Below are 12599 nucleotides of genomic sequence, written 5' to 3'. Positions count from 1 at the left end.
ATAGCCCCCATATAAGGCCCCATATAAAGTACGCGTCATTTTAATATGTTTTGAATGTATTAGACCCATTTGACCACAGAATTGGTTGTAATTTGGTTTTTTGTGTCTTCAGAGGCCAGAAAACATTCCTACCAAAGTTGGGTTATATAGGTCCACGTTTTGGTATAGCCCCCACATAAGGCCCCTTATAAAGTACGCGTCATTTTAATATATTTTGAATGTATTAGACCCATTTGACCAAAGAATCGGTTGTAACTTTGTATTTTGTGTTTCCAGAGGCTAAGAAACATTTCTACCATAAAATGTATATATAGGTCCACGTGTTGATACAGCCCCCATAATACAATATCTCCCGATTTTCGATATTTTGAACGTTTTAGCCTAATTATCACACCGAGATGGCTGAAATTTGGTATTTAGTCTTCTTTAGGCGTATAAAACTTTCCCCCAGAAATGTGTAGGTATAGCCCCCATAGAACGGTACCTTTCGAATTTCGGTATTTTGAAGGTTGTGGCCACATTAATCCACCGAAATGGCTGAAATTTGTGGTGGAGGGTATAAAAAGTTCGGCCCGACCGAACTTAACGCTTTTCTTACTTGTTTTCTGTGATCCTGTTATGTTTAAAAATTTTTACATTTTAAATTATTTTTGTTTTAGCAATTCACCGATGCATCTACCTTGTTTCTTGTGCCAGATTGTAACTTTTTGTATTTTATACGAGGATTTATGCCGGATTTAAAACAAATCCACTCAATACGAGGATTTATTTTTGTATGGGAAATCTGGTAGATTTTGGCTGGATTTGGCAAATAAAAGCTGATAAGGTGCTAAAACCGGCTAATGAAGTCATATCTAAATGGGCTATTCGATTCTTTTACGAGGTTTTCCAAAACTTTGTCAGAAAATTTACGGATTTCTCAAAATTTCCCTTAGAAATTGAGCAAGATTCCTTTTAAGAATTTCCGCACACTTTCCTGTGCTTGTTTTCGAAAATGTTCCGCATAACCTGCACTTACTCTAATCATAGACTAATGAAAACATAGACGAAGGAATGCTCTCACCGAGTATGTTCGAATTGAGTGTGCTGAAAAAGAAACTCAAAATAAAATGCCAAAAAACACAAGTTAATAAATATTTTGTTCTGGCAAAAGGCTACTTGGGGTTAGTTTTTGATGGGAACAATATCGTCAGACAAAAATATCCAAGAAAATATTGTCATTTTCCCCAAAAAACGTCTTCGAACTTTTTTGAGTTTTCTGATTTGAGTAACTTGACAGCGGCAACATTAAGTATTTCTTCGTCTATAAATTTATTTGTCTATGCTGTTGCTTGTTTTTTAGTTTTTTTTCGCAGCTGTTAAGTGAGAAAGACGTAACGGTGCAAGTTATTTTGAGATGAAATTCGCACGTTTTACAATAAATGAAAGTGTAACTTTGTATACACTTTTCTGAAACGTTGTGTATTCTTTTTTTATTTGCAAATTCTGCAAAATAATAATGTAATATCTCGTATGCCAGTCCATTCTGCAATGTTATCGATCCATGTTTTCTCCTTTCTTCCTCTAACAGGTATTCCTTCTATCTTTATGCGGATTAAATTTTGCAAGAATTTATACTTTTGATTTCGCTTTACATGCCCTAGGTATGCTGTCTTTCGTCTTTTTATAACTGAGATCAGTTCTCTTTCGCAGTGCATCCTTCTTAGCATCTCGGCATTTGTTACATGGACTGTCCAAGGAATTTTGAGTATTCTCCTGTAAATCCATATCTCAAAAGCTTCCAACCTTCTTATATCAGCAGTTTTAATTGTCCATACTTCCGTTGCATACAATAACACTGATCAATCATATGTTTTGATAAAACAAATCTTTCTGTCAAGATTAATGTCATGGCCAGTTCAATTCTGCATCTTATTTCTTTTGAGCACTCCCACTGTTCAGTTATTGTAGCTCCCAGATATTTGAAACTTATCACTCCGTCAACGTAGGTGTTGTACATTTTCAATGTTGCATCATTGTGGTTATAATATCATTGTATATAATATTGTTATTTCTAATTTAGATAAATCTAATAATAACATAGTGAAAATTTGTTAGGAAGGGCTGTGCTTTATAATTTTATAAATGTCCAATCCAGCGGCGGCGAATGCTATTTAATCCAGGTTGTAATAATACAAAGTTCAGCAAACATTTTAAATAATGTTCCTATTTAATTAATGGCTGTGCGACATCAGCAATAGTAAAGGCCTGAGTACATAAGCAGCCTCGCCTGGTTGCCTTGTAAGTAAGAGAGGGCTATAGTCGGACGGGGCCGACCATATGATACCCTACCCCACTACCCTTGGGCATCACCAGTTTTCCATGGAATCTATTTAATATGATTGCGAAAAATTTTTGCCGTCCGATAATACATAAATTCATTTACATCATTACTGGAAAAGTTAAGTGTAATGTTCATTTTTTATAATGGACAGAAGGATATTTTTCTATTAAAAAGCAAAAAAAGAATCAAAATACATTTAGAAATAGCTTTTTTTGTTATTTTTATTTATTTTATTTATAATACATTTCATAATTGGGCCTCAGCGCGAAAGTGGCATATTTGAGGCTATTGGCAACATTTTATATACTCAAAATAAAAACAACATTAGAATAAATCTAATAGCAATTATAATAACTCAGAAATTTAGAATAAGTCTAATAATAATAAAAAAATCTAAAACATTTAAATATTTTTATAGCATTTATATTAGAAATGTTTCTTTTATTGAACATAAATATTGTTTGCAGGCATATTTAAAATCTGAAATAGTTTCAATAGCTTTTAGTTCTCTAGGTAGGTTGTATAATATCTACTACCATTGCAATCAATTCTTTGCTTACTTTTCTCCAATCTACACCTAGCAATTCGCAGATTACTTTGATTTCGAGATATATTTATATTTTGTGATATATTTATTGTTTGGTGACCGATTTGTTTAATATTCTTGAAAACATATAAAAGGGCTTGATAAACATGTTGTCCATATATTGGTAACACTTCCGTTGCAAAGTCTTTAAATAATGAGATTGTTGGATGTTGGCTCTATTCTGCAAACATTGTAGAGATTTCTAAGCGTTGCTGCGCTTGTTGTATGCATATGCGATTGCCAAGTAACTCAAGTGGAATTGGATAAGTGCTTCAAAAATTAAAAACTTGGTTTTCAAGTTTAACTTATTTTGGAATTTATATAAGACTAGCGGACCCGGCGAACTTCGTCTCGCTATTAATTTTTCCAATTTTCCGCCTTTCCAGAGAGATTTTGCAAAATTTTCTTCCGTAAAGACCTTCTCCTCGAAAATACGAATAACTGACAAAAAATTTTACCCAAATCGGCCTAGCCGTTCTCATTTTATGAATTACTATACATTTTTTACACCATTTTTATATATATAGATAGATTCCAATAGCTGGAGATATTTTATGTTTAACGTTGTCTATATGAATATCCCAACAAAGATTACTCTGAAGTGTAACACCTAAATATTTAGTTGACGATTGTTCATAAACTAAATCACCATCCACGTAAATGCTAATCTAATCCACCTAATCCACTTCCCTGTGGTACACCGAATTTAACCGATCCCATGCTACTTTTTGCTGAGTTAATTTGAACGTACTGCTTCCTGCGTAACAAATAGCTTTTAAATAACTGCTGTTCCTTCCAAGTTATACCATAATATTTAATTTTTTGAATCAACAAATCATGATCTACTAGATCAAACGCTTTTGTAAGATCAAAAAATATACCAGCCACACCGCCAAAACCACTATCAAGTCCCCAACAGACATACTGAACAACATTTAAAATTGCATCCACGGTGCCACAACCCTTCCTAAAACCAAACTGTTTTCAGTAAATTAAATTATTGCTTTCGAGATAATCTGTCAGACTATCAGATATAACTTTTTCAATAATCTTGTCTACTACTGGCAAAATAGCAACTGGGCGATAATCATCTAGTGAGTTGGCATCATTCTTATTAAAGATGTTGACAATTAGTGGAGATAATTCATGAACACATTCCTTTACAAATTTTACTGACACGTTGTCGTAACCCGGACTCTTATTATTTTCCATTTTCGATATAATTGTTAAAATATCGCCGTGATTAATATTACTAAATTGAAAATTTGTTCTAGCTCTTGAAAGAGTTCGCAATGTATTTATATGATCATCGGGATTGATATAAATTTGTCTTCTAAGGTCGGAAGCAATATTAAGATAATAATCATTAAAAAGGGAAGCTTTGTCATTATCATTATCTAAAATTTCTCCGTGTGAATCCTTAACATATATATCACACCTCTTTGATTTCAAGAATGACTTATTAAGAAAAGCCCAACACTTCTTTGTGTCGCTACCAATCATCCTCAAATTTTTCTCATAATAACTTTCTCTTTCTTCTCGAATTGCTATTTTTATAACTCTGCTTATTCTTTTCAAGACTTCATGAACCTTGCTCTCTCTTCTTTACTTTCCGTCGCTTCTTCAACAACTTTTGTTTCAACATCATAAGTTTTTGTAGGTTCCCATTAATCCACGGGGATATATCAAATTGCAATTCAGTTTTTCTCGTTTCAGTTACTGAGGACTGTTTCATTGCAGCCTCCATAGAGGTCATGAGTTCTTCTGTCAAAAGTGAAACATCCAAATCCCTAGTATCTGTTATTATATTCCGAAGAATATCTCTAGCTTTCCCATAATCACAAAACTTTTTGGTAATAACCGAATCCCTTTCCTTGATGTTATTGGTTACATACTTGCAAGACAGTAAGTTATGATCTGTAAGGTCACACTCTACTGAATCAATACACAACTTCTCAGAAATATTACTAAAAATGTGGTCAATGCATGAGCCGCTTTTGGATCGAGTTACCAAGTTATGTGCATTGGAACACCCATAGTTTTGAAACGTAGACTCCAACTGTACGTAATGACAGCTGCGAAATAAGTCAATATTAGAATCACCAAGAATTATAATGGGATTACGCGCATTATCACTTAATACATTTTTAAGAATATCAACAAAATCTGCTACAGAACATTTTTGAGAACGATAAAAAGATGTAAGCTTCATAGGTTTGTTGTCTACTTTAAAATTGTTTAAAGTAACAGTAATTATATCTACAAATCTCTCACTTTTACAAATATCAACAGAGTATTGAAATATTTCATTAAGGTATATAGTAGTACCACCGTAACCATCTCCTCTACAAGTGTGTACGGCTCTAAACCCAGGAATACAATATATTTGTGTAACATTTGCCTGAAACCATGTTTCCTGTATTGCAATTATATCAGGCAACTTTGAAAAACTGGATAAAATATCCTTAAATTTGTTAAATTTGTCAATAGAAGAAACACATCTGATATTAATGCTAATAACATGTAGATAATTCAAGTTTAAGCCATCAGCATATTTCAAAAAATTAGAAAAATGTTTAAAGTATTGATTTTTAATCACAAAGAGAAGAAAAATATGTATTAAAAAAGATTAAATTCGGTTTCTTTAAAATACAATTTAAGAAGGAGATTCATAAGTAGCATCATCATCACCGTCATCATCATCATTTTCAACACCATCATCACTTGAATTTACGCCCTCAGAAACTCTATTGCGCACCATCGATCTTCTTTGAAAATGCTTGCTTGAAGTAGCTTGAAGCAATATATCGTCAACATCATCTTCACTACGGATTAGAATTTGTCGCGAAATGTCACTTTTCTTGCAGTAAACTCTCCCATCTCTGGCATAAACATGTTGATATCCAATTGACTTCAGAGACTTTGCATGGTACAGAAGTTTTAATGTTTCTTTGCTTAGATAGTCATTATCGAATACTTTTTTTGTATCTTCGTTTTCTCTAAGTTTCGCTTTTGAATTCATTAACTTCTCTTTCTGACTCTTCGAAGCAAATTTCACAACAATTCGTTTGTTTTCATCCTTCTTTTCATTTCTACCAAAAAAATATGCATTCTCTACTGCGCCCTTCTCCAATTCCACACCTACACTCTTCGACAACAACAACACAGCATCGACAGCATTAACATCATCATTTACTTTCATTCCACTGATAACACAGTAATTTCTCACACGATCGTCATGTAAAATTTTAACAGACTGCTTCAATGTCTTCACTTCATTTTTTTATTTCTTGTTTTCTTTTTCTATTGCAGTGATTTTCTTTTTGTTTTCTGCAACATCACTGAAAACCTCATCAAATTATGCGGACATAAAAGTTATTGATTCGGTCAGCTGGTCGAGTTTCTCCAATTTTTCTAATTTCTTTAGCTCTATTTTTATTGTTTTGAGCTCTTTCCTTATGTCGCCTTCACTTTCTTCACAACATTCAGAGCAGCTGTAAATCTCACTCTCATTTTTTAACAACCTCTCAAATGCTCTCTTCGTTAGTCCAGAACGGTGGTGCTCAAATATTTTGTGCATTAGGCTCTCTGAGCGAGACTTCCCTTTGCTAAACCACGACAGATGAGAATAAAGAGAAAATATGTTGTTGTTGCAGTCACGTTAACGTATATGGGTGATCTTGGCTGGCCTGGAACAACGAAAATGAAAACTGATTTTGCATGTATCACATTGTACAAAATCATCAATGTCCTCTTTGATTACATTTTTGCAACCACTACAAACTGTTTTTTTGATACCAACACTACGGCGCACTGAAGCTTTAGGCATTCTAATTTATTAGATTGTATTCTGATACAGAAACTTTTTATCTTTCAGTTAAATGTATTTTTGTATTTTTTACTTTTGTATTTCGTAAATAATTAACCCTCCGTCATGCACATGTTCCAATAGTCACGTACGTAGCGCATGTATCTGGCCAGATACAGCATGTATTTCAGTACATTTATACGAAAAATATGCTATTTTAGTGATAATATTATATTCTTGTATTGTTATCACGCCAGTCAGATATATATTTTCACTTTTTTTGTTCTTAGTACATGCTTAACCCGTGTAAAAAATATGAGAAATAAAACAAGAAAAATTGTATTTTTGTGTTTACTCGTAATGTCAAAAAAATAACAAGAATTGGTATAACGTTAATTTCAATTAAATTTAGTAGTTATAAAGTAAGTTTTAATTAATTCTTAATTAAAAAAGTCTCACAAAGCTTCAGGTAAGCAACTAAAACATGTATAATCTGATTTCGAATGTTGTAGGCATACCGGATTGGAGCAAAATGTGTGTGTATCTGGTCAGATACATGCGCTACGTATACGATGTATAGATGAAAAAATCTAAATAAATTTAGATTGTTGTTGTTTTTTTAAAGTGTTTTTTTCATAAAACGATACCTTACAATATTTGTAGAGGGTACCTGGAGACTCAAACCCCTAGCTAAATCAGAAATATATTTAAATCGCAGTTGAATTCGTAAAATATCTGGCCAGATACATGTGCATGACGGAGGGTTAAAGATTTTCTCAGAGCGATTTGGTACTCGTACAAAAAACACGTTTGGTAACCAGTGTTGCCAATACTTCGTTGGGCGACTTTTATTTGATTTGAAAACTCTTCTATCATGATTCCGACATTTTGTAGCATGGAAGGTAAATATAGTTCTTTACAGAATTTAAAATGTTGACCAAATTATTAATTTTTGGGTATTTTTCCCACACAAATTATGTTCAATTAGACAAATTATGGCATTTTCCTTGACTAAAGCTCTTACCCGTGACGGACGGACGGACACACATTTCAACATCGCTCTATCTCGTCGAGATATGAATTTTGGTATAACACATTGGGGGTCTACGATGAATATTTCGCAGTGTTACAAAAATTTTCAGAAAACCCAACTAGTCAGTCACTCATTTACTCACTCCTCACTAGACAGCGGAATCCTATGCAAATGCATACATATCTGTGGTTTTCCTACATAACGACATAAGTCTAAAAATCAAAATTTTCAGGAGAGCGAAAACAAAAATTTTTTGTAATATTTTCTACATGCCGATGATTTTGTTTTGGTTTTTTCTTACATACGGATAGAGCATGTCAAAAACAATCGTTATGAATAAAAAATTAAAATTTTTTTTATAAATGTACTTTTTATTAAATTTTTTTAAAAACATATCTTTGCGTGTGCTTCTTACTTTTGTCACAAAATGACATATTTGTACTTATGTTGTATTCTATGAAAAAGAGCGGAGGAAAATGGATAACGAATGTACAATTGTGTTGTTTTTCTGTGAATATTTTTTTACAAATTATTACCCAGTCTTACATTTGGTAAACATTTCAATTAAAAAATTTTGTTTCAAAGTAACGGAAAAAACTAAAATAAAACCAAAAAATTCTTCATATTTTAGATATGTAACGTTATTATAAGTTATTAATTATCGACATATATAACGCTTTTATCGTTTTGTGATACTTTAAGACTTTTATAGAAATCATGGAATACATCGAGGATAAGTGGCAGTAAATTTATCAAATCGTTCCTTTTTCAGGCGAAATAAAAATTTCTTCATTATTTTTCTGCTCTGGATTGTAATCCATTACGGTGTTATATGTGATTTTTACTTTAACAAGTAAATGAATGACCAGCCTTTCGTGCTGTGAGGCTTGCATCTCTGTTTTCATTAAATCTACGTAACGGGACTTATGTTTGAGAGTAAACGACATAAAAAACAGAAAATTTAGATAAAAGAGCATGCAAAAGAGCACATTCAGTTTTACGTGGTTTTCTCTTGAAAGAGAATCAACAATTATTTTAATTATTATTACATACAAAACGACCTAAGTCACCTTGTGTCCTTTTTTATGAATATGTTCGCGATATACTGCAGCAAATGTCGATATAATAAGTTTATTATGACAATTATTTTGTAAAAAGGCCCACTTACGTAGTTTTGCCAACAAATATATCAGAAACGGTACATTTTTTTCAAATACGGAGTAGTGATATGGAAAGCTCTAAGAAAGTACAACTACGTGGTGCCAATAACTCAAAATTTACATAACTCGACTTATGTCGTTATGTAGGAAAACCACAGATATATGGTTAGGATGGTCATAGAGAAAATCTGATTAAAACAGAACCTACTTTTAGCACAAAATAAAACGAATTTGAAAGAAGAAAAGTTAGAGGACATCGAAGCCGCTCCACATCCGATATGTCTGAGGAGACTTTACCAAAGTCGAAACATGTCATGTCACATAGTGGTGGGTGACATGAGTTCGAATCGTCGTCGGCTTTCCTTTTTCACTTGCGTTATTGATAGATCATCAAGCTCGACTCCAACGAGAAATTAATTAAAAATTAATACTAAAAATGATCTTCGCCTAAAAAGGCAAAATTTTCAAATAAAAATAAAACGAATTAGGCCCAGACATTTTTGCATATTTTGCATATCGTGCATATTTTGACATATTTGCATAAAATGAGCATTGGCAAAACCATATGCAAAAATATATACAATGATTTGTGGTCTAAAAATCCCACCGAAATGGCTGAAATGTGGTTTTAAGTCTTCGTTAGGGGTATGACACTTTACACCTGAAATTTGTCCGCATGGGTCCACGTCTTCATATAGCCCCCATAAAACGGTATCTCCCGATTTTCTCTAATTTTAAAGTTGTAGCCTCAATATCCCACCAATATGACTGAAATTTGGTATTTAATCTTCGTTGGGTGTATAAAACTTTCCACCTGAAATTTCTCGGTATAGGTTCATGTCTTCATATAGCCGCCATAGAACGGTACCTCCGGATTTCTGGTATTTAAGGTTGTGGCCTCAATATCCCTCCGAAATGGCTAAAATTTGATATTAAGTCTTCCTCGGAGGTATAAAACTTTCCACCTGAAATTTCTCCATATAGGTCCACGTCTTCATATAGCCCCCATAGAACGGTATTAAGTCTTCCTTGGAGACATAAAACATTCCACCAGAAATTTGTGGGTATACGTCCACGTCTTCATTTAGCCCCCATAGTACGGTACCTCCCGATTTCCGGTATTTTGACGGTTGTGGCCTCAATATCCCGCCAAAATGGCTGAAATTTGGTATTAAGTCTTCCTTGGGGGTAAATAACTTTCCACCTAAAATTTGTCGGTTTAGGTTCAGACCTTCATATAGCCCCCATAGAACGATGCCTCCCGATTTTCGGCATTTTGAAGGTTGGGGCTGTGGTTATACATTGCTCTATTTTTTTTTTTTTTGACTTGTCTGGAAAGAATTGTAAACCGAAAAATGTTACATACAAACATTTTTGTACCTATTATTGAAATATTTGTTGCATAAGAAAATATGTAAAATGCATAAATTTTGCATTTTGCATAATTTTGCATATGTCATATGTTTCGATTGCAATTTAATCAGAAGCCAAAAATATGCCCAGTCCCAAAATTTGACATGAATCGGACCAAAAATTGGGGTTGCATAAAATTCCGCTGTCTACTCATCACTTAGCTCTTTTATATATTAAGATAGTTATCATAGATAGGCTGTGTTTATACATTGCTCTATTTTTTTTGACTTGTCTGGAAAGAATTGTAAACCGAAAAATGTTACATACAAACATTTTTGTACCTATTATTGAAATATTTGTTGCATAAGAAAATATGTAAAATGCATAAATTTTGCATTTTGCATAATTTTGCATATGTCATATGTTTCGATTGCAATTTAATCAGAAGCCAAAAATATGCCCAGTCCCAAAATTTGACATGAATCGGACCAAAAATTGGGGTTGCATAATTGTCTACTTATCACTTAGCTCTTTTATATATTAAGATAGTTACCAAAGGAGATTGATTGATTTGATATTTTATGCAAAAGTATCAATGTAATTTGCAATATTTCTTGATTACTTTTGCAAAACTTACATTCTCAATGAGTCCTTAAATGTTGATGGCGACGTCAAGTTAACACCCAGTCCAAATGATATTCTGATCAACTCCTTAATTTGTTTGTAGTTGCGCCTTTTAAGCAGTTGCACTTCTTTGTCACTTAACATTTTGTGTTCTTCAAATAAAATAATTAGTACTGTAGTGCGATCAAAATCTGAAGTCAGAAGGTTTGTTGATTAATTACGGGTTTCTGTTGTAATGACTTGATTTGGTTGTGCAACATTATTTAAATGGATATGCATTTCGATTACATATTAGGGTTAATGGTAGTAGCAACATAATGGGTTTCTAAAACGTTTCCGCCCAATTTAGGCACGATTTAAATTCTGTATTTTTAATTAGGTAAACACCTACTATTTGTGCGTACGAGAACACTTGTCTTGCTGGCCATGAGTATAAATTTCTAACCGTGTCAATGATTCCCTTTAAAAAAAGGTTAACCCTTCGTTGGACACCAATATTGTTTGTCACATTCGTAACACATGAGTCTGGCCAGACCCCTGTAATAAATATAAATTTTTTAGTAAACTTAATTAATATTTTCGTATAAAAAGTTGTAGAATATGTTTTAAGGATCCTAATCTTACATATATAATCGTTATTTGTCAAAAAAACATACCTAAAAACACTAAATTTAATTAATTTTTTCAATGTAGTAAAAACGGACATATGCCTATGGAGTAAAAATTCGTTCTTTTCTTGTCTCTATGCTCGAAAATCCTATTTATATATAACTCCAATGCACTATATCTTATTTTGGGGTATTACTCTGAATGAATAGGGTCTATTTTATAACTTTACAGCTTATTGCAGTGCAATAACGATAATATCAATAGGTAAATGAGGGCATATGTCCTAAGGACTTTCTTCTAATTCATATGGAGAATCCTATATTTGAACCATTCCACTCCACAAAAAGAGCATAAAGGCTTTGTAATGGGTTTTATTTGTCCAGTTATGTGTAAAATTGTCTAAAATAAATGTGTAACACTATTTCCAAGGGATTTTTTTTAGGTTTTGGTACGTACACTGTTTTCAAACCCATCTCCTACTTTGCGACCTTTTTACGTGCAATTTTGAAGACATGGTAGGGTGAAATGCGACAATTTTCATAAAATGATATTCATTCTGTCAAATAATGTAGAAAAAACCAATTTTAAGAAAAATTTTGGAAATTTTTCAATAAAAAATAGGTGGGGTCTGGCCAGATTCATGTGTTACGAATGTGATATGTATGTCAAAAAATCCTTGTAGCTCCTTTTCTGGTGATCCTTTTGACTTCATGTTACTTTCGTTAGAAAGGCAAGAAAATTTCATGAAGCTACCTGAAATCTCAGGTCCATAGCTTTATTTTAACCCAGTTTAAAATGCAAAATAAAATGAAAAAGGCCTGGCTAGACTCAGGTGTCCAACGGAGGGTTAATCGAAAAAAACAATCTACGCCAATGTGAAAGAGGTAACAGATGTTATTCATATCTGTGATAGTCTTTAAAGGGAGAGTTAGAATAAAACAAATATTTTTACCCTACACTACACTGTAAGGGGTATTATGTTTTACATAGACATAGAATCACTTTCTGAGTTCATTAAGGCATGTCCGTCCCTCCATGTATTTTTGTAATCAAAGTATAGGTCGTATACACATCGAAATATTAGGGTCCCAATTTTCGGTATT

General features: G+C 32.9%; 1 protein-coding gene across 1 annotated transcript in view; it reads right to left on the bottom strand.

Annotated features, from left to right (window-relative positions):
- Window positions 1-11031, bottom strand: part of Or63a (Odorant receptor 63a) — a 29802-nt gene extending 18771 nt beyond the window's left edge. The window contains exon 1 of the mRNA XM_073981070.1: window positions 10901-11031. Within this exon, the coding sequence (XP_073837171.1) occupies window positions 10901-11031 (131 nt within the window). The remainder of the gene's footprint in view (window positions 1-10900) is intronic.
- Between the last annotated feature and the right edge of the window lie 1568 nt (window positions 11032-12599).

This window comes from Musca autumnalis, unplaced genomic scaffold (genome assembly GCF_047663935.1).
Source record: "Musca autumnalis isolate F117 unplaced genomic scaffold, ASM4766393v1 scaffold_4, whole genome shotgun sequence".
NCBI lineage: Eukaryota > Metazoa > Arthropoda > Insecta > Diptera > Muscidae > Musca > Musca autumnalis.
Note: the sequence above shows the minus strand (reverse complement) of the source record. Positions and strands in the feature narration are given on the sequence as shown.